This window comes from Neofelis nebulosa, chromosome 10 (assembly GCF_028018385.1).
Source record: "Neofelis nebulosa isolate mNeoNeb1 chromosome 10, mNeoNeb1.pri, whole genome shotgun sequence".
Lineage (NCBI taxonomy): Eukaryota > Metazoa > Chordata > Mammalia > Carnivora > Felidae > Neofelis > Neofelis nebulosa.
The window spans coordinates 104,455,843-104,480,354 of NC_080791.1; the positions used below are offsets into that span (position 1 = coordinate 104,455,843).

Genomic DNA, 24,512 nt, shown 5'->3' on the forward strand with positions numbered 1-24,512 from the left:
TGCATTGATATTTAACTGACCTAAGAATTTTATTCCTTTTCCTCTAGATTTCTAATGCAGTTAATATCACCAGCCACGGCCACAATCCTTATCCCATATTGTTCAAAGCACTAAAACTGCTTAACTCAAAGCTTTCTCTTCTACACTGACCTCACTCCTACCTACTGCAGTCTGGAGTCTCAGTAGTGATGTTACAGCATGCTAGAGATCATCGTTATAATTCCCCCTAATATGGAATCTTTATGATTATCTGATTGTGTAGACACTTACTTCCAAAATCTAATAGATTTTCTTCCTAGAGCCACTTCCGGTTCTATTCTACTCACTTCCCCTAAAAGCAGCAAGGATTTGAGTGCAGAGGGTTTATTGGATGGTCAGCTCAGAAAGTTGTGAGAAGGGGTGGGGAGAGTAGACAGGAAGGGAGAAGGAAAGCCAAAACAAGATGGTTAGGTCCACCATTTTGCACAAGTGGGATTCGATTACCCAAATACCTTTGAAAAAGTGTGTAAAACACCTCCCAGAACCATCAGCTGAAAGCACAGGAGGCTGAAACGTTTAGCCATCTTTTTGGGAGGGTACACAAACATTTAGCCTTTAGTGTGTGTTAATCTTGTGCAATTTATATATCTTGCAAATATTACCTCCAAGTAGGTGGCCTTTATTTTTCATCTGCATGATTCTTTTCTAGGTACTGAATACTGGTTTATTTTTTTTTTTTAATTTTTATTTATTTATTTTGAGAGAGAGAGAGAGAACATGTGCACATGCATGGGGGAGATGCAGAGGGAGAGAGACAGAGAGAGACTCTATCACTATGTTTCTTGTTTGTTTGTTTTTTAATTTTTTTACATGTATTTATTTATTTATCTTAATTATTATTTCTTTTATTTTTTTTCAATATATGAAGTTTATTGTCAAATTGGTTTCCATACAACACCCAGGGCTCATCCCAAAAGGTGCCCTCCTCAATACCCATCACCCGCCCTCCCCTCCTTCCCACCCCCCATCAACCCTCAGCTTGTTCTCAATTTTTAAGAGTCTCTTATGCTTTGGCTCTCTTCCACTCTAACCTCTTTTTTTTCCCCCTTTTATTTTTGAGAGACAGAGCACAAGCAGAAGAGGGGGAGAGAGAGAGGGAGATATAGAATTCGAACCAGGCTCCAGGTTCTGATCTGTCAGCACAATTCTACTTTTGTCTGCCCATACCCTAACAGAATGCCCTCCCTTTCACAGACTTTCAGATCCAGTGAAACATGCAAAGGGCAGGGCATGGAAAATCAATGTGGGAAGAATATAATTTTTATTTATGTTATATATTGTAGAAAAAAATAGTATCAGTAAAAAACCAAATTTTGGGGGTCTGATTTCTACCTCTTGATCTTCTGCAGCAATTGGTTCTCTGATTTAAAAAAAAAAATCAAGTAATTAGCAAGCCATAAAATAAATGGAATACCTTTCCTGATTTTGTAGACCAACTGATGGGACCTAGGGCTTGTGGGTAAATTTTTGAAAACCCATCTTGGAAGACCAGGGTAGAACATCATGTGTTATATCTCAAGAAAAGTCATAATCATAATCATGATCATAATCATAATCATAATCAATAAAGGTAGAGGGGGAAGAGTTTTCCAGTATAGCCAAGAGAAAAGGGCTATCAAAAGGGTTGGTTGGTACCTATGATTAGTATACTCAATTGTAGTGGTTAGTGATTTTCGTCCTGATGTTTGTTAGCAAAATGTTAATTTGCACAAATTCAAGTTTATTCTTAGCTGCTATTTGGCCCTTGGATAAAAGTCAGAATCACGTGTTTTCCTGTGACTGAGGTTTTGCTATGAAAGGCCTTAAATACGGTACTTAAGAAAACAGCCTGGGAGTGCCATCAAGATCTAAAAGCAAGTTCTGTTGTTAGTTTGTCCGTGGCTTCACTATCTCATGCAAGCACAGTTTATTCACTGTGGTGGGCTGGGTAGGATGACCCACAGGAAATAATGGTGACTACACAGAGTCGAAGATGATTGCCCAATTACTCTTCGGATCAGGTCAGACTCCTCAGTGGAAATGGTGTTACGGAATGATGGCCCGGAGGAGCTCGCACCTCCCACTTCGTGCAGTTCTAGAGGGATGCAAAGGTAGGAAGAGCCCATCTTCTGTTCTCAGCTTCTAGGAAGAGTTCTGGGTTGAGCTGTTGGCAGGTGATATGTAGGAATGTGGGTCAAAAGTATCTAGCACAGGATGAGGTGTGAATGAACTTTGGGACAAGTTAGCCTGCTCTTGACCTGGCTTTAGAAGGCTAGGCTCTCATCTATGTGGGAGTGAATGTTCAGGCTGCAGAATTTTGCCCGCTTCAACATCTTCTTCAAAGGGAAAACATCAACTAACTTCCAGAATAAATGGAATCTGAGCCAGAGAAATTGAAGGAAGGGAAAAGGAAGAAGTGGCTGACTGAAGGTATCAGACAGAGCCCTCCTTTCCTAGTAAATGGCTCTGTTGTGTATATTCATGTGCAGAAGGTAGTTCAACACACCCTGGCTTCTCCCTGACCTGATTTGAGAGGCAAACTCTGAAAGTTGATCATCTAAGGAAACTTTTGTGGTCCATTCTTTATTCTCTGTCTTGTGATAGAAAGATTACTCTTTCCGAGGTCATGATCTCACAGTTCGTGAGTTCAAGCCCCACATTGGGCTCTGCATTGATGGTGCTTAGCCTGCTTGGGATTCTGTCTCTCTTTCTCTCTGTCCCTCCTCCGCTTGTGCTCTCCCTCTTTCTCAAAATAAATAAATAACTTAAAAAAATTTAAAAAGCTATTATTCTTTTTTGAGACACATAAGATCATATAATAGCATGTTGTGATATTGCCTCGTATTTATGAGCCTTAATCACACACAAAAACGATCTGGGAGCTGATGTCATCTCAGGTCACAAGTTTAAGTTTTGTCTTCAGGATGTTTTGCTTAGACCTGGATCCTGATCCCTGAACAGAGAGCTGTCAAAGCTCTGTCAGTGATCTTTTTTCTCAACAGAGGTAGTGAAGTTACTGCTCAAGTCTATTTATAATTATCTCTGTTCCTGTGGGAGACTATTCAGGAATGACCAATCTTTTTTTCTTTAAGGCTAAAGAATGAGAAAGAAACTGGGAAATATAAAGAAACCACACTGGTTTCTGGGAAATATAAAGAAACCACACTGGTGCATAACAAACACCCTCCTGAAACTTAATGGCTTAAAGCAATAAACGTGTATATTGCTGAAAAGTCTGCACATGGGTGTGCATGGTTCTTCTGAAATCCTCTGGGATCACTCATAAGAATGAAGGTCAATAATTGCCATCTGATTGAGGATGACTTCAGCCAACATGAATGTTATGACATCTTGCATTTTCAGTGTCTTGTATCCTCAAGCAAGGTGACTCAGCTATGTTTTCTTAGCCATGGCATGAGTTCAAGAGCCTGTGCTTTTAAAACATTTGCTGATATCTCACTGGCCAAAGTGAGTCACATGGCTGAAATCAGAATTAAGGGGAGAAGGAAATACATTTATTTGATAGTAGCTATATTTATATGACAGTAAAGTCATGTGGCACTTGTAGGAATGCAGAGAAGGGTAAAGAATAAGGGCTATCGCTGCAACAAATCTATTTGCAAGGGGAGTATAAGACAATTAAAAGGACCTCTGAGGGGCGCCTGGGTGGCTCAGTCGGTTGAGTGTCCGACTTCGGCTCAGGTCATGATCTCACAGTCTGTGAGTTTGAGCCCCGCGTCGGGCTCTGTGCTGACAGCTCAGAGCCTGGAGCCTGCTTTGGATTCTGTGTCTCCCTCTCTTTCTGCCCTTCCCCTGCTCATGTTCTGTCTCTGTTTCAAAAATCAATAAAAACATTACAAAAACATTAAAAAAAAAAAAAAAAAAAGGACCTCCGAAAACCATGTTGACTCAGCTCTGGCTCATCAGAGCTTTTTGTTGATCAGCACTATGCTTGTGGTATAGGAGAACATTAGCAAAGGCCAGTGTGCTAGGGAAATTGAATTCTCATTTGCTTCAAACACAGAAATGCTGACTGACATTGAAGAAGTGATATAATCCCTTTAAAACTAAGTTTTCTTACATGGAAAGTGAAGGTTCTCATTTTACATAGTTTCTATTCACACGTACTTATAAATTCATGATATAAATTAAATACTTATTTTCTTTTACTGTATCGTAGGCTTCCAACGGACAGGAATTGTGTGTGTTTTATTCGTCGCTATGGTCCTAAGCAACAAAACCTGTAACAGGGTCTGGCACATTTCATTGATAGACATTTCATCAATATTTGCTGACTGAATGAATGGATAGTATGCTTGTGAACAAAAAGCATAACACATATCCCTTTCAGGACTCTCTATAACAATTGATTCACTTTCCATCAGTCATTTTTTTTTCTCGAGGATATAAATTTAAGCATCCTGCATGAATGTTTACATTAAAATTTAATAAAAATACATGAAAAATAATGACGCTGTTAATTATTTAGAATATACCAGTTCTGGGGCACCTGGGTGGCTCAGCTGGTTAAGCGTCGACTTCAGCTCATGTCATGATCTCGAGGTTCATGAGTTCAAGTCTTGCACTGGGCTCTGTGCTGACAGCTCAGGGCCTGGAGCCTGCTTTGGATTCTGTGTCTTCCTCTCTGTGCCCCTCCCCTGCTCGCACTCTGCCTCTCTCTGTCTCTCATAAATAAATAAATATTAGAACATACCAATTCTAATTGTATATGTACGAATCTTTTGAAATCATATGGATGTATGGCAAACAACAGGAGGTGGGTACCCCACGCACACCGGTTTTATAGTTTCCAAGCCTAGGGCACGGAGATGGTAAAAAAACACTTGCCCAAGTTTACACAGTGTGTGAGTGAAATTATAACTTTATTTAACTTACCGTCACACCAAACTTGCCTTATGATACCATTTTTCCAAAGGCTGTTCTTCATACCTAGAATAAAGGGGTTGGAGAGTGGATCTGTTCTCTGTAAAATATTTACATTTTACAGCACTAAAGACTATGTTGATACACCCAAAGGAACAACTGGAGGGTTTGGCCCAAATCCTCTCCAGAAAGACAACATCATCCAAGTACACCAGACAGACAACCTGAAGATCTTCTTGAAGGGGGAGCCCCAAATACTGGGGGTGAGTGAGCTTGACCTCCAAGCGTCGCATTTGGGGAAATAGCCATTTCCAGAGAGGAGAACAGTTGTCCCTTGTGGCTCCTGAGGTGTGATTAGCTGTGTCATAAACTGACCTTCCTAGTGGCAGGAAATAGATTTTTTCAAAACTAGAGATCCGGAATCTGAAAGGAAAATGTGTTTCCCTAGTGAGGGGGGTGGGGAAGAAGGTTACCATAAGACCTTTAGTTTTTTTTTAAAATTATTATTATGTTTATTTATTTTTGAGAGACAGACAGACAGACAGACTGTGAGTGGCAGATAGAGAGGGAAACACAGAACCCGAAGCAGGCTCCAGGCTCTGAGCTGTCAGAACTCACTCACAGTGAGATCATGACCTGAGCTGAAGTTGTATGCTTAACTGACTGAGCCACCCAGGCACCGCACCATAAAACCTTTCTAAACAGTCTTGAACTTGAGAAAACGCCATGGATTCCTAAAGATTTCATTCTGGGAACCCTTTCAAAACCAGGGGATGGGAGTTCTGTGTAGAGACCACAAAATCATCTTCCTAGAAGCCTGCATGCTTCATACTCTGAGCGTATCTTCTTTTTCACTCCCCAGGTGACTCAGATCCTGATTGGTCTGATGAAAGTGTGCCTGTTTGTTATAGGTCTGTGTTTTTATTCTTCTGACTTTCACTACTGGTGTTATCCTCTTACCATGGTCTCAGGATATCCTGTATGGGGATCCTTATTTGTGAGTATGTTGGAATATCTCAACTTCCTCAGTGGTAAAATCCACAAACATTCCTTCCAGCCTTCCCTCTTACAAACCAATGATGTGACCTGGGATTTTACTTCTTAGAGCAAAGTATGTGGCCTAAAGACTGGGGTTCTGATGACCTCTAGGGTAGGTGGAAGGACAGGTGTAGGCTCACCAGGCTGAGTGGTTTCTTCCATTTTCAGTTCTTCTTATCTGGAGCTGTGTCTATTGCAGCTGGAAGAAAAATGACATTGAACCTGGTAAGTATGTCCCTGGGCCCAGAAGCAACAAGTAAAATCAGACGTGCTGTATCTCAAGGCAAAAGAAATGCTCTCTGATTCTCTGAATCATCTGGGCTCTATGGGGGTCATGGCAAATTCTTCCATAAGGAAACTGGGGTTTGACTTACCTTTTTGTTTTTGTTTTTGTTTTTTGCCCCTATTGTCTGAAACTCCATCCTTGGGATTAATCTGTGACCATAGAATCCAATGCTTCAGCAGTATTCTCTTTTCTCTCTCAGACTTAGGAAAATTATTTGAGAATGTGTCTTCAACCCCTTCCAAATGAATGAATGTTTTTGTGTTCTCCGAAGGGAGGAAGGAGAAGAAACAGCGGGTTGTAGGGGACACTGGTCATTCTCTTCCAGATCAAAGGCAGCCTGGGAGTGAACTTGCTCAGTGCTGTTGCAGGAGTGATAGGGATAATCGTGTTAATAATAGAACTGACTGTCCTATTTGCACCGGAGAAAAAGTGTCTTATTCTTGTAAGTGTTTCTGAGCTGCTTTTATTTTCTGCAATTATATTTACATTATCTAAATGCATACTAGTGTGAGATGACTGTCTCCCAGTTAATCCTGGCTTATCAGCATAAGTAAGATCTGGGACTTTGAGCTCACGGGGAGAATTTTCAGCCCCTTGCTGCTAGGACCTACCAGGACAGTTACCTTTTTTTCTCTCATTCTTCTCTGAATGCAGTTATGTTAGAGAATTGATCATTAGGCTCTTTCTTTAGTCTCCAGGGTCAAGTTACGATGGGGGTGGACCGCTGGGCTGGCTCAGCAGGCTTTGTGTCATTTGTGGGTGGGTTGAGGAGAGTCAGAACACCAGGCCAAGATGCTCAGAGCCTCTGGGGGTGTGTATATGTACAAGGAAAGGGCAATGATATCGCTTTCACAGACCCGGAGGTTCTCTGCTCTTTAGATGAGAAAAAGGTATAAATTCATACAGGAATGAAAATAACCTGAAGTGGACAACACAGAGAATCTCTAAGCCCAGAAAACTATGCAGACACATGTGATTTCATCTGAATTTCCTTGCACTTAATGAAGTTCCAGAATAGAACTCCCCTCCGCTATTTTAGCATTTGCTTTTCAATTTTTCTTTTTTGGTTTGTTATGAGAGGGAATTTACCTGTTTCCGTAGGGGAGAAGGAGTCAGATTGGAATCAGAGGATCCAGGGCCAGGGGAAGTATCCATCTGTTATTAATATTCCTTTCCTTTTGCTCTTCTCTCTCCTCATGGAATCTGCTCCTCCTTTCTAGAGGACGTTTGAGATTGTGATATTAGTCCTCTCCCTGCTGGAAGTCAGCATCGCTATCTCTCTCTCTGTATTTGGGTGCAAGGTGACCTGCTTTGTCACTCAGGTGAGTGTTGAGGACCTGATGGAGGGTTCAAATTTGTCACGTTTTTGTTTCTCTCACTGTCTCTCTCCTCCTCTCTGGACCAATGAGAAGGATAAGGAAGCAGAGTGATGGAAAGATAGTTATGTACATGAGTCATTCTTGAAACTGAAGGAGACAGAGGAATACACGGATAGAGCTATGGTGTATGTTTCCAGGAACCTCATAGGTCTTGCGGGATATCAATTTTTATCGAGTGAGGGATGTAAGGCCCTGAAGGAAGGGACATTTAATTTTCAGGTCCTAGAATACACAGAAAAGGTAGGCATCACCAGGATAAATGCGAATCCCTCTAGCTGAAAGACGATGTGAATAATGGTATATATTATTCTCACTATCCACAGGTGGTGATTATCCAGTCAACCGATGACAAGGTGTCTTCAGCAATAGCCCCCCATGAACATATTTATGAGGAGCTGGAGTTTGAATAGAATAATTCTTGCTTTTGAAAATATTATTCATTGTGTATCTCTTTGCCTGCCAGGAAGTGTTCTCATCTGTGCACAGGAGCATAGTTATTACACAACCAAATAAAGTGCATTTTCTCCTCTATTGCTGCTGATTGTGGTTTTGAGTCCCAATCTCCCACTTCATCCTATTGTCACTCAAATGACTAGGATGCACAGTGTCATTTCTCATAACTTGTAAAGGCCCTATACCACACATACAGAAAACTGAATAGATCATGGTTGTAACAGCTGCCTAATATTTTTTAAGATCTTAATTTTTGAGTAATCTCTACCTCCAACATGGGGCTCACATTTACAACCTAGGGATCAAGAGTCACATGTTCTACTGACTGAGCCAGCCGTGCCCCCAATTTTTAGTTATATAGAAGGTGGACATCCTCGTGTAAGCAGCATCCGAATCCATGAGTAAACACTACCAGTTTCAGACAATGGTGAATTCCCCTTTTCACTCACTAAGATCCCCAGCTTAACTGCTGTCTTGACTTTTACCACCAATATGAGTTGCATCTTTGAATTTCATAAAATGGAGTCTTGTGAAATATATGCACTGGCTATGGCTCCTTTCTTCTAGCATGTTTGTGAACTTCATTCCCGCCATTGCCAGTGGTAATACTATGTTCATACCGCTGCAAGATATTCTATTGTAAGACTTGCAGGACAATCTATTACATATGTAAATATTGATGAATATTTGGGATGCTTCGATTTGGGACGAATCATGCCGTGCGTGCAAAATGTATCCGTATATTTTGGTACGTGCGTGTGTAAAATTCCATCGGGTCTACGTATAGCAGTGGAACTGCTAGGCCGTGTCCAAAGTGCATATGGCATATGCACCTGCCTTCTAGCAATGCCTGAATTCCAGGTATTGTACATCTGTACCCTGATATCATGTGATTTTCATTCTAACCATTTTGATGTCTTTGTATCACATTGCAATAATTTGAATACTATTTCTTTTTACGACAGCTTTAGATTTATTTTAAAAAATTGAGAAAATATTAAAAGAGTTCCCATATACCCCAAATCAGTTGGCATCTTACCTTAGTATGGGATGAACCAATATTGATACATTATCATTAACTACAGCATTATTATTATTCAGATGTCTTTAGTTTTTAGTTAGTGCCTTTTTCCTCTTTCAAGATCCCCACCCAAGACACGACATTAGACTTAGCTTCCATGTTTTCTTAGCCTCCTCTTGGCTGTGACTATTTCTGAGACTTCCTTTGTTTTTGATGACCTTGATAGTTTTGTGGAATACTGATCAAGTATTTTGCAGAATGTCCCTCACCTGGAGCTTATCTGATATTTTTCTCATGATCAGACTAGTGTTTTGAGGTTTGGGGAGGAAGACGTCAGAAGTACAATATGATCCTTATCACATCCAATCAAGGGTACATATTATCAACATGACTTACGCTGTTGACGTTGGCTTTAATCACCTCACTGAGTACAGTTTTTCAGTTTTTTCCACTCTAAAGTTAGCTTTTCCCCGACTTTTTATACTGTACTCTTCAGAAGGATGTCACTATCCAGCCACCGTGTGCAGCCTGGGCTCAAGGAGTCAGGGAGTTAAGATCTATTGCTTTGAGGGTAGAGTAACCTCATAAGTTATTTGATATTCTGCCCTGGGGTTTTGTCAATTTTCTCCCACTTATTTATGCATTCAAGTATTTGTATGAATTTATGAATATTTATACATTCTTGGGGTTTTAATCTAATACCAATTTATCTTATTGCTCAAATTGTTTCTGTTTTGATCACTGGGAGATTGTTCAGTGGCTCCTGTGTCCCCTTGATGGATCCTATCATTGTGTCTCATTTGGGGCACTTGCTTCTTTTTATGACATGACCATGTTCTCAGGTTCATCTTACATCTTTTTTTTTTTAATTTTTTTTTTTTAACATTTATTCATTTTTGAGAGACAGAGAGAGAGAGACAGAGCATGAGCAGGGAAGGGACAGAGAGAGGGAGACACAGAATCCGAAGCAGGCTCCAGGCTCTGAGCTGTCAGCACAGAGCCCAACGCGGGGCTCGAACTCACGAACTGTGAGACCATAACCTGAGCCGAAGTCAGATGCTCAACCGACTGAGCCACCCAGGCGCCCCTCATCTTACATACTTCTTGCCCACGTCTTAGAATCAGCCATTTCATCAGGCAGCCCATTTCTTCTTATTGGAGAACCATACTAGAAATAAAGATCTGGCCTCTAGGCGTGCTTGTTACTATTGGGATGTCATTTCTTTTAGGTTCTCTTAGCTAACAGAGGAAAACATACATCTGTCTACTAATTCATGTGTCTTAGTTGAGCTATTCTAACAAGACACTATATAGTGGGTAACTTAGAAAATATTTATTTCTCACAATTCTGGAGGGTGGACATCTGAGATCCAGATGTCAGCATGCTCAGTTTTCTCCCCTGTCTTCCAGATAGCCATTTTCTCATTGTATCCTCACATAGTAGAGAGCAAAGAGAGGAAGTAAGTTCCCTCATGTTGTTTCTTATAAGGTACTAATTCCATCACGACAGATCCACCCTTGCTACCTCATTCCCTCCCAAAGGCCCCATCTCCAAATACCATCATATTGAGGGCTAGAGTTTCAACATATGAATTTGGGAAGGGGAGACACAGACAGCCCACTGCACCATGTTTATACACGTATCTGTAAATATTTCTATCTTTAGCCATCTATTACATGATGTATCACATCTGGCTTTGAAAAAAAAAATCACAAGAATTGTCCCCCAAAAGCAAAAGAAACCCCATATTTCTACCTGTTTTAAAAACTTTCCTGTGGCTCACGGACTGTTTCGAAATATGTTGTTTGATTTCCAAAAATTTTGAATTTTCCACCTATCACAATTCTGCTATTGTCTGACAACTGTATGATTTATATTGTTTTACATTTGTTGAGCTGTGTTGCCTAACACATGAAGTGACCAATATTGGCAAATATTCCACGCACATTGGAAAACAATGTATGTTCTGTTGTTGGATGGAGAGGTCTATAAATGTCAATTAGGTCAACTTGATTGATACTGCTGCTCAGGTCATCTATATCCTTTCTGCTTCTCTACCTGGGTGATATATCAGCTGTCAAAGAGGGGGTTGAGGTCTCCAAATATAATAGGATATTTGTCGATTTCTCCTTTTAGTTTTATCAGCCCTTTTCCTCATATATTTTGGACTAGCTACAAGTGGACATTGAACGCTTGTAACATGGATAGTGACGCTAAGAAAATAAGCTTTGAATCTTTTTTTCATTTTAAAGAACTTAAATTTTAATTGCCATACATGTGTAGTAGCTATGATACTGTATAGAACAGGAATGGAATTGTTGGATCTCATGGACACACTATTAATTTTACTAGACTTTGAAACATTCTGGTTGTATATTCTAGGGGAATGGGTAACACTTTGATTAATTGTCAGTGAGCCAAGGAAGCAACCCAAGCTTTTATATATAAGCTTACATATGTAAAATATCATCACAAAGGCCTAATGTACTCTGAATGATGCAATATAATTAATTAACCTAACACTAGACCAATGAAATACTATAATCTATAGTATTTTGTATGATTAAAAGTATTTTTTGCGTATATTTACTCTTTTCCTTGATGTATATCCCAATCGGAACTGAGTAAGCACAAGTGAGGCCATTTGAAAGATAAGGAAACTGATGTTTAGTCAGGAAAGAAACACATCCAAAGTCACAGAGTGTAAAAATGACGGACCAAAGACTTCATGCAAAATGTTCACGACTGGTCCAGGAAAGTCTCCACTGACTTCACTGTGCTTCATCAAAGAAAGGTTAAACTTCAGAGTTTTAAGAAAGGAATGGAGCTTTATGTTCATACATTTGAGAGTTGGAGGAATTGAGATTTTTTTCTAACATGTAGTAATGAATGAATAAGGAAAATGAATTGTGATCTCAGAAAATAGATCCTAGCTGATGAAGAACACTGGGGTGGAGATAATATTATTCACTGATATTTTCTGTCCCTCTACATTTCCTGTCTCCCACACAGCACTGGGAAGGTCACCATTTAATGAGCTGTGGCCAGAATGACACATGCTTCTCGACCAAAGTATCTCATTGCCAGAGGTCCAACTTCTAACTTTTTTTTCCCTACCTCGGCAAAATAAAAAAAACTTTTTGAGATATTATTCTATTTTGTAGAACCCATATCAGTGTGGGTCTAAACAGCCAACTAACAATGAACATGTAAAGTATGCAGTAAATGAACTTCTGATGTGTTAAGCCACCAATATTTCAAAGTTAAGTTTTGTTACAGAGCATACACCTAGCCTGTGATAACATCCAACCAAAAGAATAGTGACAACCAAATTCTTGATGCTATAGATGCTAGTTGCTGTCTTTATGACTTTGAACCACACAGTTGTATTCTCACACGTGTATATTTATGCCTCAGTGGTCACAGTATGATCTTCTTGCTATCACTGTGGATCCAAAATACAGAAGTATAGCTTCATATTTGTTTACTAGTATCTGTGGGATAACATGAAGGTGTTTCTTCTTTACATTCAAGTTCTTGATAGATTGAAGTTTGAGGCAACAAGTCTTGATAAGGACTTTCAGAAGGTGATTTCCAGCAAAAAAATACAGAAATCTGTAAAGAAGTCAAAGAATAATCCATAAAATAATCTGTAAAGTCTGTAAAATAAGCCATAAAGAATAATATAATCTAAGTCCTCAATGATTTGTCTCCAAATATATGCTCTCTTACTCTAAAGATTAATTGTGTGGATTTGGGGCCAGAGTAACTTAATGGCTGCTCTCCAAAAAAGGTAGAGGGTGAGTTCAGTTTCAATCATGACTAAAACTACCCAATGATTCAACAAATGGTGTTGGGAAAACTGGACATCAACATGCAGAAGAATGAACCTGGACTACTTTCGTATACCACACACAAAAATAAATTCAAAATGGATAAAAGACCTAAATATGAGGCATGAAACCATAAAAATCCTGGAGGAGAACACAGGCAGTAACTTCTTTGACATCGTCTGTAGCAATTTGTTTCTAAATATTTCTCCTGAGGCAAGAGAAACAAAAGCAAAAATAAACTATTGGGACTTTACTAAAATAAAAAGCTTCTGAGTGAAGGAAACAATCAACAAAACTAAAAAGCAATCTATGGAATGGGAGAAGATATTTGCAAATGACATATCTGATAAAGAGTTAGTATCCAAAATCTATAATTTAGCAAACTCAACACTCGAAAAATAAATAATCTAATTAAAAAATGGGAAGAAGTCTTGAATAGGCATTTTTCCAAAGAAGGTATCCAGATGGCCAACAGACACATGAAAAGATGCTCAACATCACTGATCATCAGGGAAATGCAAATCAAAACTACAATGAGATATCACCTTACCCCAGCCAGAATGGCTAAAATCAACAACACAAGAAACAACAGGTGTTGATGAGGATGGGGAGAAAGAGGAACCCTCCTGCACTGTTGGTGGAAATGCAAACTGGTGCAGTAACTCTGCAAAACAGTATGGAGTTTCCTCAAAAAGTTAAAAATAGAACTACCTTACAATCCAGCAGTTGCACTAGTAGGTATTTACTCACAGGATACAAAAATACGAATTCAAAGGGACACATGCATTCCAATGTTTATAACAGCACTATCTGCAATAGCTAAATTGTGGAAGCAGCTCAAGTGTCCACCCACTGATGAATGGATAAAGGAGGTATGGTATATATACACAATGGAATATTACTCAGCCATAAAAAGGAATGGAATCTTGCCATTTGCAAAAACGTGGGTGGAGCTGGAGAGTATTTTGCTAAGTGAAATAAGTTAGTCTGAGAAAGACAAATACCATATGATTTCACTCACATGTGGAATTTAAGAAACAAAACAAATGAGCAAGCGAAAAAGAGAGAGAGGCAAACCAAGGAACAGACTCTTAACTATAGAGAACAAGCTGAGGGTTACTAGAGGGAAGGTTGAAGGAGGATGGGTGGAATAGTTGATGGGGATTAAGGAATGTACTTGTCATGATGATCACTGAGTGTTGTATGTTAGCAATGAATCACTGTATATTTTAACCTGAAGCTGATATTACACTGTATGTTAATGGACTATAATTTAATGAAACTTGAAAAAAAAAACCTACCCAATGGTTAATTTTTTCCAGATATTAAGCCAGGTGAGTATCAATCTACTTGGGTTACTAGTATTTAGTTTTGAGGAAGATAAAGGAAACTATAAACATATCGATTAAAATCATTCTTGAACAACAGAAATAGGGAGAGATAGTAGGGCCTTCTTTAATCATTTTGGTATGAAGAATGCCAACCCAGCTAATGTTGGGACATTACATGTGATGCATTGCTGATGGGCTGGAAAATAATGAGTTGCTAATAGAACATAAGTTTTTGAGTGTCTGAACATGTTTTGTGTGATTATGCATAGAAAATTTTAAGTATTTTTGTATTTTGTATTTGTGATTTGATGTCTGTCTCTTATAATGAACGATTATTTGATGAGAGAAAATAATGTAAGGTTTTATAAATAAAGGATGGTTATTGTGTTTTCATAATTTTTAAATAATGCTTAACCCATAGAGCTCTTGCTGACATTTCCCTTCTTCTCTTAACAATATAACCTGTTTCTAAACTGGAAAATGGAGATAAAATTGGGACTATATTTCCTAGGCTCTCTTGCAGCTAAGTATGGGAAAATATTTAAGTACTAGCCGACAAAATGTGAGAATAAGTAGTAAATCCCACTTTGGAGTTACACACTTAAGAAGAAGGGTATGTATTCTCATTTCCCTTTTCCTTTCTGCTGATTGGGATGTGGATGTCATAGCAGGAGGTCCTTCGTGGATGCAGAGGTGAAAGCCACATTTTGACAATAAAGAATCTACCTTTCCATCCCTGTTTTTGGTGCAACTATGTTGTCATAGAAGGCAAAAACCTGACTTACAGTAGCCAGAGAATACTTGACATATAAAAGCCATGTATACCAGTAGAGAGTAGATGCAAATACTGAGAAATATCTAAGAATACCTAAAAAGAGCATACTCTCCAATGTCTACTCTAGCGAGGGCCATGAAAATTAGCATACAAAGAGCCAGAGAGGAAAATGGATAAGTTAATACCTCCCCAAGAAGGGAACTATGACATAACTTAAGTATTTTATGGCTTTTGGGGGGTAGGGTGTCTCCATAATTCCTGCCTTAGAACATATTGTAATTGCCATAGATCAGTGATTTCACATTTCTCTTTTTATCTCCAGGTTGAAGTTTTATCATTATCTTTGGTCAAGTCCACATTTATATAATGTAAGTAGAAATAGGGCAAATAATTTGTCTTTCAGCCCTCACTGCAATGAACTACTTCTGTTTTTGTTGTAGAGAACGACAAAGATACAGTAACTCCAGAGCAACAAATGGTTTGGATTATTGTCCTTCGTGAGCTGGTGAGTTGTATTTTAGGTGTGGGGAAGAAGGTAGATGTGTCTATTTGGTGCCTATAGAGAAGAATGTGATTGAGAATGTTCCTCATCTTCCTTTAAGAATAGAAATTCTGTATATTAGAGCTAGATTTGAGCCTAATGGAACTCTGTGGCCTCCATTACAGCTCAGTGTGGTCATGCAACACATGTTGTCCAGTGTAATGTGAGAGAAGATCCGCATTTTCCTTCAGACCCATGGCCTTACAAGAATAAATATGTCTTCCCCTTCTCTGTGTCTTTTCTCATTGGGTGCTGCACAAGTATTCTGTGGTGGGAAGAATATTATGGTGTCATTTCCGTGATTGTGTTATATCATATGGCAGAAAAACAAAACAAAACAAAACGTTATCCGGATGAGCCTAATCTAAGTATAGGAGTCCTTTCAAGGCAGAGTGTTCTCTGGATGGTAGAAAAGGAAGTCAGAGTGATTCAAAGCACAAGAACTGTTTGACAAAGAGGAAGCTCTCTGTTACTGAAATGGAGGGAACCTCTTGAACAGATCCAAGAGCAGCTTCTAGGAGCTGAGCATGAATGACTCCTGGCCAACGATCCCAGTTCCATAACACAGGCCACTGGATTCTGCCAACAACAGCAGAGAACTATCAGACCATCCCCAGACTTTCCAGGAGTCCAGGCATCCAGTACATGGACTTCAGCCTTATGAAATGACTGGATTCTGAGTAAAGAATCCACTCAGGTCCACTGGGACTTCTGACCTACCTTTGCCGTGCCCGTGGGTCCATCCCATCCATGGCCTTCCTTTCCTGACTGCCTGCCCTGAGAAATTCAGACTTGCTTACCAGCCCTTAGACTCATGTAATCCAATTGCTTGTGATCATGTTATACGCTTGAAATGAGGGGGATTTCAATACCAGAAACCTTTCCATTTTCTGTCTGAATTAACCCTAATTGACACACAGTTCTGGCAATAATTTCAACACACAAAAAAGAACCAGGTAATGAGGTTGAGAAAAGTATGCTACTAGCTCTTACCTACGTCTGTTACCTGTAATAATAAAACATAAAATTCTAACTATATCTGTGTTTCCAGTCAGCTGTATTGTCAACTTTATATACCTGCAATAATATATTTCATCTCTTTCAGGCTTTTAAATTAGTGACACCTTGATTTTATTATTTTTGGATGATATATGCGTTGCATATTCATCACACTAAAGAGTGTACTTCATATAGTAAATTAATAGATGGATGGATGGATGGATGGATGCATGGACAGATGTTTGAAGTCATGGGTAGATACCCATGGGTGAGAGTTTCCGTATGGAATAGAGAATTGCACACTGTGTATTCCAAGTGTGCTCAACACACAGCTAGTAGCTTCCAGGTTGTCCACAGAATCACTTCTAGTTTATGCTTTTGTTCATTTTACCAACAGTGAAAAGAGTCATCGACCACATTGTTTAACGAAACAGTTGAAATCATCCTCTTTCTTCTAAGAATTGTACATACCCAGCGAATATTCCTGTCATCCACATTATAGACGAGCATGGAGAGAGGGAGTGAAATTAAAATTTGCAGACAAGTTAGGATCATTAGGACAATCACAAGTCCCTGTTAAAAGAAAATAAAATGTCATGCATTACCTTCCACTTTGATGATAGTTTAGAAAGTTTTATGTCAGAGCCCCACATCAGGCTGTCAAAAGGGGACACATCACATTATAAAAATGGTGCAATGAAGTTGGGTCTGAACCCAGAAATCTATGTGCTGTTACAGAAAAGCAAGAGTTAGGGATGATATTAAACATTCTTGAACATACTAATACAAGACGGGAAGTAAAACTTGATGACATTACAGAATTCACAATAACTACTCCACTTTTGATTTTTATTAAAATTATTATTATTATTATTGGTGGTAGGGTAGGTTATTAGTAATATTACTATTGAAGTTATTGTTACTCAGTCATGGAGATCAGAAATGTTGCCAAGGCTTGCAAAGCTGACTTTTCTCAATAAACAGGGCAGAAATGGTAAGGGTTCAGATCTCCCCAGTGAAATACTAAAATTTCCCAGTTTTCCACTGGACTCAATTCTAATTAAAACCAGAAGGTCTCCGGGGTGCCTGGGTGGCTCAGTTGGTTAGGTGACTGACTTTGGCTCAGGTCATGATCTCACAGTTTGTGAGTTCGAGCCCTGCGTTGCACTCTGTGCTGACAGCTCAGAGCCTGGAGCCTACTTCAGATTCTGTGTCTCCCCCTCTCTCTACCCCTCCCCTGCTCATGCTTTGTGTCTCCCTGTCTCTCAATAAGAAATAAACATTAAAAAAAAATTAAAAAAAAAAAACCCAGAATGTCTCCTAAATTTGGAACACGCTTTAGGGTAAAAATTAAATAACAGTTGTGAAAATTTTTGTCATTGTCCTCATAAGTAAAATGTGTCTTCCCATACTCCAGTGTTCCTGGTTTCTTTTACCGCTTTCTTCCTGATTTCTTTCTCCTCTATTTCAGACCATTCGTCTGCATTTCTTTCACATGGCTTTATTGCAAAAAAAAAAAAAAAAAAAAAAAAAGGATTACGCTCAAATAGTGGCAAGTCGGAATAAACATTCATTCTCCAGGTAGCTTTGGGTAATAACTTATTTTTAAAATCCTAGCAGTAATGAATATTATAATAGAAAATAATTTTAAAAAATAAAGGGTAAAGTAAAAATTTCCCCAATCTTTGACTCAGATTTTAATATCATTCTAGTTTTTCCAGAAAAAATAAAATTTAGACCACAGAATTGGGGCTCTCTGCCATTGAAAAGAAATAGTTTTTTTCTCTTTCTAATCATTGCATCTGTAGAGAGGCATTTGGAAGGACTCTGGAAGCAAGAATTTTTGTCATGTTCTTGAAATATACCAATGATCAGGTTTCATCTTCATCATGCTCAGATAAGCGTTCAGTCTTCTCCAAATTCAGGGGGATAATACTTACAATTGCAATTGATTTGATGCCCAAACAGAGAGTTTCCTCCTTGCAATCATAGCAGAAATTTTTTGTTAAATTATATGACAGAATACAGATCCCAACAATCGAGACCAATGTGCTAACAGTGTTAGCACCTATATTCTTCCTCAGCTGGAAAAAAAAAAAAAAAGACATAACTAGCTTATAAGTTAAGGACCAAGGGTTTCTAGACCCTACATGTTGGGGAGAGAATTCTGATTTTATTGACTTATCCATGAGATCTACAGGCATTCATCATCCTTATAGTGCCAATTTGGTTCAATGATAAATCACAATTGCGAGAAGAAGAGTTAGAGAAGATTGATCTTTCATGAACACATACCATGGATAGGATAAAAATATTACGTGCGTTTTTGTCAGTGTCTCTTGTTTTCTCCTCCTATTAGCTCCTCCCTCCACCAAAGATAAAAATCTGCCTTGCTCAAGCCTAAGCCATGTTTTTCTCTTTAGTCACCCCACCCCATTACCATAACGAGGCTTGAATAGCTACATAAATCTTTACTCACTCTTCTTATGGTGACGAGATATGGGGATCAGAATTCTAAAATCCAGGGAGATCCAGCCTGTCTGTGTCTAGACATAGGATGGTCACGTGATTCATTGGGCCAAAGGGACAGTTACACGATGAAATGTACTACAAAATAACGAATCTCCAGGGTGACTGGGCTTCACGTGGGAAACTCAGAGTGTTATAAGTGCTCATTTTCTCCTTGAATGACGAAGGGGAAGGTTGTTAGCTTACCAGTGATTTTGTTTGCTTCTTGGCAGACACAACAGTCAGAGATCCAGACACGATAAACTGTTTAGAAGATAAGAAAGGTATCTACAGAGCAGTGGCTTCTTCCAAGTCGCCTTTCCACCCTGTTGCCAGATGCATATCTTTCTTCATATCTAGTACCTCCCCCCTCTACCCCCCACCTGCCAGGGCCATCCCTTCAGAACTCAGAGGAAAGCAGATGATTAAAGTGTGTGCACCACACAATTAAAGTACCACAGTTATAATTTATTCTTCTGACCAGTAAAATTCCCTTAGCTAAATCAGAGAAGGGGACATAAAAACCACAGGGCGAAACGACTTATTCAATGTGGAGAGAACAAAATAAATAAATATAACCCAAAGACACACTTTGGGGTGCAGAAAAGGGAACATGTGAACTCAAATTACATGGCGCTTTTCTCAATGTGTGGCCAAGAAGGGTGATGACTTAAGAAGAGTAACACCTGCTTACCCTTCCCACCCAGCAAATTCTCTAATCCAAATATTATTACATTTCAGAGATGCTTCTCCCATGTGTCAAACCCAGGATTTTCTTCTCAGCAAAATGGCAAGATCGTTACTGAATAGCTTCAGGCTATACAGCAATGAATAGAACTTAAGGGTATTATTATATTAGAATATATATTAAAGTTCAGGTTGGGAGGGGCGCCTGGGTGACTCAGTCAGTTAAGCATCGGGCTTCAGCTCTGGTCATGATCTCACAGTCAAGTCTTCAAGTTGGAGTCCCCCCCCCCCCGCCCCCCCCCAATCAGGCTCTGTGCTGACAGCTCAGAGCCTGGAGTCTGCTTCAGATTCTGTGTCTCCTTCTCTCTCTGCCCCTCCCCTGCTCACACTTTGTTTCTCTCTCTCTCTCTGTCTCTCAAAAATAAAAAAATGTAAAATAAAGTTCAGGTTGGAAGTTAAATCTTAACTAAGTGTCATTGCAAGTACTCTAGAATTGGCAAGTTGTCACAAAAATTGTGTGTTGAGTTGATGAATGAATGAATAACGGATTAAATAATAATAATTTGAGATATAAGTGAGATACTCACAGACAACGCCCCCCATAAAGGGAAGCCTGTGTAAATTGAGAAGAAAATAGTTGGGTACATTTCAGAATCAAAAGCAAAAAATCCAATTATCCCATAAAAGATGCATTTCACACCAATCATAATCTGAGCCACCTGGGTAAGAGACAAAACAAACCAAATTACCAACCATTCAAATTAACAAAACAAAAACCATGTCTTAAAGACAATGGTGAGCATTTCTCAGGAGAGAGAGAAGCCCTCGGTCACCCATTTTCAAGGTTTGAATCCCTTGAATATTATGAAAAGATCTACTAAGAAGAGTCAGTTCCTGGAGAGTCTGCTTTTTCTTTTTTCCCGGAGGTCTGCCCATGGGGGTCAACCTTGCTCCAATAAGATATAGTCACTATTAGGCTCATCTAAGAGATTAGGACTTCTACGGTCTCCTCTTAATGCATCCCTCCCATCCTCCTACAAATGTGGTCCTTTGCTTTTAATTGAAGTGTCTTTCTTCCACACCACAGAATGGTTGACAGGGATAATAACCTGATGCCTCTATGTCAGGATAATTAGCCAGAATAACCCTCTACCCTCAGGATATGCCCCAGCTTCTGGTTCAAAATTCTTTATAGTGTTTACTTACTTACCCCCAGAGCTTTTAGATTCCCCTTCAGGAATTTCTGCAGCTTGTCGAGCAAATGTTTCAGGGTACCAGGCTTTTCAGTCTTTCCTAATGGGGTACTTTGGTTTGGGTTTGGAGGAATGTCCACAGTCTTCCCATCAGAATCCGAAGTTTTGCTCATTCTGTAATAGATGGCATCAGATATGCACCGTCATATGCCCAATACTGTTAATGTTATTATAATGGGAGTAGATACTGGGCTTCTTTTATCTGAAGTCTTTATCGTATGAAGGGAAGGCATTGGCCAAGTGATGCTTATGTGTCCATGCTGCTGACTCTGATATCACTGATGTGGTCAGCATGGAGACACATGACAGAGGTTGAGAAATACCAAATCCTATGTAACTGTAAGATAGCCTCCAAGATTTTTTTTTCTTTTTAACATTGCATGTGGCCACAGACTTGTATAAAAGAACCCCCAATGGGAATGGTGATATATCTATTTAGCCTTATCCCTGGTGGAGTAAAAATCACCTGAGATTTAAACGCAAAGAGTTTTGAATGAAAGACATTTCCCTTTAATTGAATTAAATATATCATGTAACTTATCATCCAATCCAAGATAATCTTAGGAATGAAAGAGAATAGGAGTGGTATCCATAATTATAGGAGAGACCTGGGGATACACTATGTAAAAGCCACCTTAACTTTGATCACTGTGTGGCAATGAGAGGTGTATTTAGTTGAAACCCTAGGTTTGTCAACATAAAATATAATCATGCTTATGCTTCATAGGTGTGACACTGGAAATGATGTATCCAATTTTTTTAGTATCATCAGAGATGTAACATTGCATAAATTCTAGTATTATCTTCTCAAGAAGGTAGGGTGTGCTTTGGTACTCGTCAAAAACAATGATGGATTTCCATTGTAGAACAAACCCAAGAGGGGTTTCCTTCATAAACTAACTCATTTTGAACATTTTTTTTTTTACCAAATATTCGCTTTTTATTTCTATATCATCATTTACTCTATCAATTTTAGGACTATTTTGTACCATTAAATTAAGTTGGGGAAATAGGGGCCGACTTTGTTCCTTATTACGTTGGTATTTGTGATGCTATCACTCTCCCTATTAGGTTTCAGTTTAGCTTTGCTTACAATTTGTACAATTCCTTCTTATGTTTTCTCCTCCTATTATGCTAATGATATGGAATTAGACCCTTTATATAGCTATTTATGTTTAGATTTCCTGAATCAAAGTGGAAACATAGTTTCTGGCTCTTGAGATCCATGCTCAATGTCTTTAAAAAAAAAACAAAGAGTTAGTGTATATCAGTTCCAACACTCTTTGAGTGTGTAAATTTCTTTGCAGTCTCCATGAAAAGATTAAGATATCATGACATGGAACTCCTATGGGACACTTAAGATTAATCATAAGTATTCGATGTTTCTATTCCCAGTAGTTGCTTTTCATTAAAGAGCTGAAACAAGGAATTTATTTTGTATGATCACACTGGAAGTGCAAACGAGAGAGATTTTTTTTTCAATTTCTTTGGTGGATGAATCTCGTTCATTAATATTTCAAAGATAAAGAGGATCTCATCAATCAGTTGTTCTATGTTTTTAAAATGTGACCCTTATATCTAAAGATGGTGAATAACTTGCCCAAATTCAGACATATTTATAGATGTGGGACCAAAGAGCTATGGGTCTGATAAGTAAAAATCTGCTCTTTAGGCGAAGCCTGCCTCAAACTAACACATCCTTTTTTTAGCCTCCCGAAGCCCACACGTAACAGGTTTGAGTGTTTGAGGGAGCCATTGCTCCCAACGTAACTTTTTTTTTGGGGGGGAAACACACTATTGACCCCCCAAAGTATCCCCTATCACGCCTCACTGCAAATGTCACTATGTATTCATCCATTCACTCAACAAGTATGTATTTTTAGATTAAAAATGCTGACCATAATACCGGGCACATTTTTATTCACTAATGCCTTTAATGATATTTTATTGCAGCTATGTGATTATCATCTGTAATATTCTATCAAATTGTAAACCTGTAGTTGAACCTGTTAGTGCTCCTTGAAGCTACCATACAAATGGTCAGTATTTTGAGTAGGACTTTCACATTTACAGCCGTCCTCTTTCTAACGAATGCTGCCCTCCACCTCTGTTGCCTACTTAGAGAATGACGTTGCAGTATTTCTTGGTTACTCAACAATACAAAAATTAGTCTTGTTTACCACGATGTCCTCACCTTAAGTATTGACTTCAAAGCCCAATGACCCTTTATGTGTTAATATAGCTTCAGACCTACCTAATCCTCCTCGTCGTGTCTCTACCAGATTAGTTATAAAACTCTCGTGATTCTAAAAATATTATTATGAACTTAGCTGACTCACCCATGTCCATTCTTGATGTTCTGAATTTCATTTGCAGATCGTAGACAGAAAAGTTTCTGCGTCACAATTCTAACCAAAGTATTCCCCTGTATCACATTGGGCCTTCTAGAAAATAGGGCTGGGGACAAACTTCCTTGGTAAGCTAAGCCTTACTATCTACCCGCTGATGGGTAAAGTTGTTTGCATAATCAGAAAGTCAGAAAGCAGGAATGTAGACAAGATCAGATGTGTCTACGTCACTGAAACTTTCTGCATTATCTTTAAAAATTTCCTAAAATATATGACGTTGAATATCTACCAGTGGAAAGAAAGGAAAAACTGTCTCTGCCTTGAGCCCACATTCTGTTCAGTCTCTGTCAGGTTCCACGGCTTTCCCTCTCAGAACATAGACAAAAGTACTTTCTGGTGCTCTGGATAATGGGGGAAAAAAGAGTTCTACCTACCTAGTGTTGTTCCACCACACAAATGTGGGAGCCTGTCGTCTTCTTAAGCTTATGTGTCTTGTATGTCTATCAAAGACTGTGCCAACATGTAGGGGAGAGAAATCTATGCTCAGATCTCTGTGTTTCCTCATTTGCTATATTTCCATACCTAGAACTCTAGATAAGCAGTTTTGATGTACATCAATAAAATCGATATAAATCATGTTTTGTTGCTCAAAATTAGAAGCATTATCACCGTGGGGTGCCTGGTGGCCCAGTCAATTAAGTGTCTGACTTTGGCTCTGGTCATGATCTCACAGTTCATGGGTTTGAGCCCCATGTCGGGCTCTGTGCTGACAGCTCAGAGCCTGGAGCCTGCTTCAGATTCTGTGTCTCCCTCTCTCTCCTTCCCTCCCCTCCTCGTGTTCTGTCTCTCTCTCAAAAATAAATAAATTTTTTTACAAGCATTAGCACCGTAATCCTCAATACCAATTTATAGGGTTTTTTTGCACTCACTTTCTTCGCATTTCTTTCCATTAATCTGACAAAGACTATATTTTTTCTTTTAACTTACTAAATAAAATTCTTTCCTTTGGAGCAATTTCTAGGAAATTCATATTTTCAACAAACTTTTCTTGGTCTTTGTGTTAGCACCTTATTAACTCTAACTTCACTAAAATAAAATAAACATAAACATGAGCAAAAACAAAAAATAATTATATTTCCAATGACACTTAAATTTAT

At 38.9% G+C, this 24,512-nt stretch overlaps 2 protein-coding genes across 4 annotated transcripts; one reads left to right on the forward strand and one right to left on the reverse strand.

The window, feature by feature from the left end:
* The first annotated feature begins 1,872 nt into the window (after nt 1-1,872).
* On the forward strand, nt 1,873-8,136 carry LOC131487933 (membrane-spanning 4-domains subfamily A member 4A-like). 3 transcript variants are annotated; one of them, XM_058689131.1, is made up of 7 exons: nt 1,873-2,129; nt 5,027-5,165; nt 5,765-5,899; nt 6,109-6,165; nt 6,552-6,668; nt 7,447-7,548; nt 7,929-8,136. In XM_058689131.1, exons 1-7 carry the CDS (start codon nt 2,059-2,061, stop codon nt 8,013-8,015), a joined length of 708 nt encoding a protein of 235 aa, XP_058545114.1. In that variant the 5' UTR covers nt 1,873-2,058; the 3' UTR covers nt 8,016-8,136. The 3 variants fall into 3 exon arrangements, with proteins under 3 accessions (XP_058545114.1, XP_058545113.1, XP_058545115.1); XM_058689130.1 differs by having other exon boundaries at nt 5,056-5,165; XM_058689132.1 differs by lacking the exon at nt 6,552-6,668 and having other exon boundaries at nt 5,056-5,165.
* Nucleotides 8,137-11,723: 3,587 nt separating this feature from the next.
* On the reverse strand, nt 11,724-23,867 carry LOC131487934 (membrane-spanning 4-domains subfamily A member 3-like). The gene is made up of 7 exons (XM_058689133.1): nt 23,790-23,867; nt 20,965-21,121; nt 20,342-20,473; nt 19,275-19,331; nt 18,500-18,643; nt 17,031-17,132; nt 11,724-12,695 (listed from the first exon to the last, which is right to left on the reverse strand). The coding sequence occupies exons 2-7, from the start codon at nt 21,118-21,120 to the stop codon at nt 12,555-12,557; spliced, it is 732 nt and encodes a 243-aa protein (XP_058545116.1). The 5' UTR covers nt 21,121; nt 23,790-23,867; the 3' UTR covers nt 11,724-12,554.
* Nucleotides 23,868-24,512: the final 645 nt, after the last annotated feature.

What these genes read in the sequence shown, in the direction of transcription:
- LOC131487933 (XM_058689130.1), top strand. Translation starts at nt 2,012, where the DNA reads ATGATTGCCCAATTACTCTTCGGATCAGGTCAGACTCCTCAGTGGAAA. An exon ending in GGGAGCCCCAAATACTGGGG is followed by an intron (nt 5,166 to 5,764) that starts GTGAGTGAGCTT and finishes TTCACTCCCCAG; the next exon opens with GTGACTCAGATCCTGATTGG. An exon ending in CTGTATGGGGATCCTTATTT is followed by an intron (nt 5,900 to 6,108) that starts GTGAGTATGTTG and finishes TTCCATTTTCAG; the next exon opens with TTCTTCTTATCTGGAGCTGT.
- LOC131487934 (XM_058689133.1), bottom strand. Translation starts at nt 21,120, where the DNA reads ATGAGCAAAACTTCGGATTCTGATGGGAAGACTGTGGACATTCCTCCA. An exon ending in CTTTATGGGGGGCGTTGTCT is followed by an intron (nt 19,332 to 20,341) that starts GTGAGTATCTCA and finishes TCTTCTAAACAG; the next exon opens with TTTATCGTGTCTGGATCTCT. An exon ending in GCATCAAATCAATTGCAATT is followed by an intron (nt 17,133 to 18,499) that starts GTAAGTATTATC and finishes TTCTTTTAACAG; the next exon opens with GGACTTGTGATTGTCCTAAT.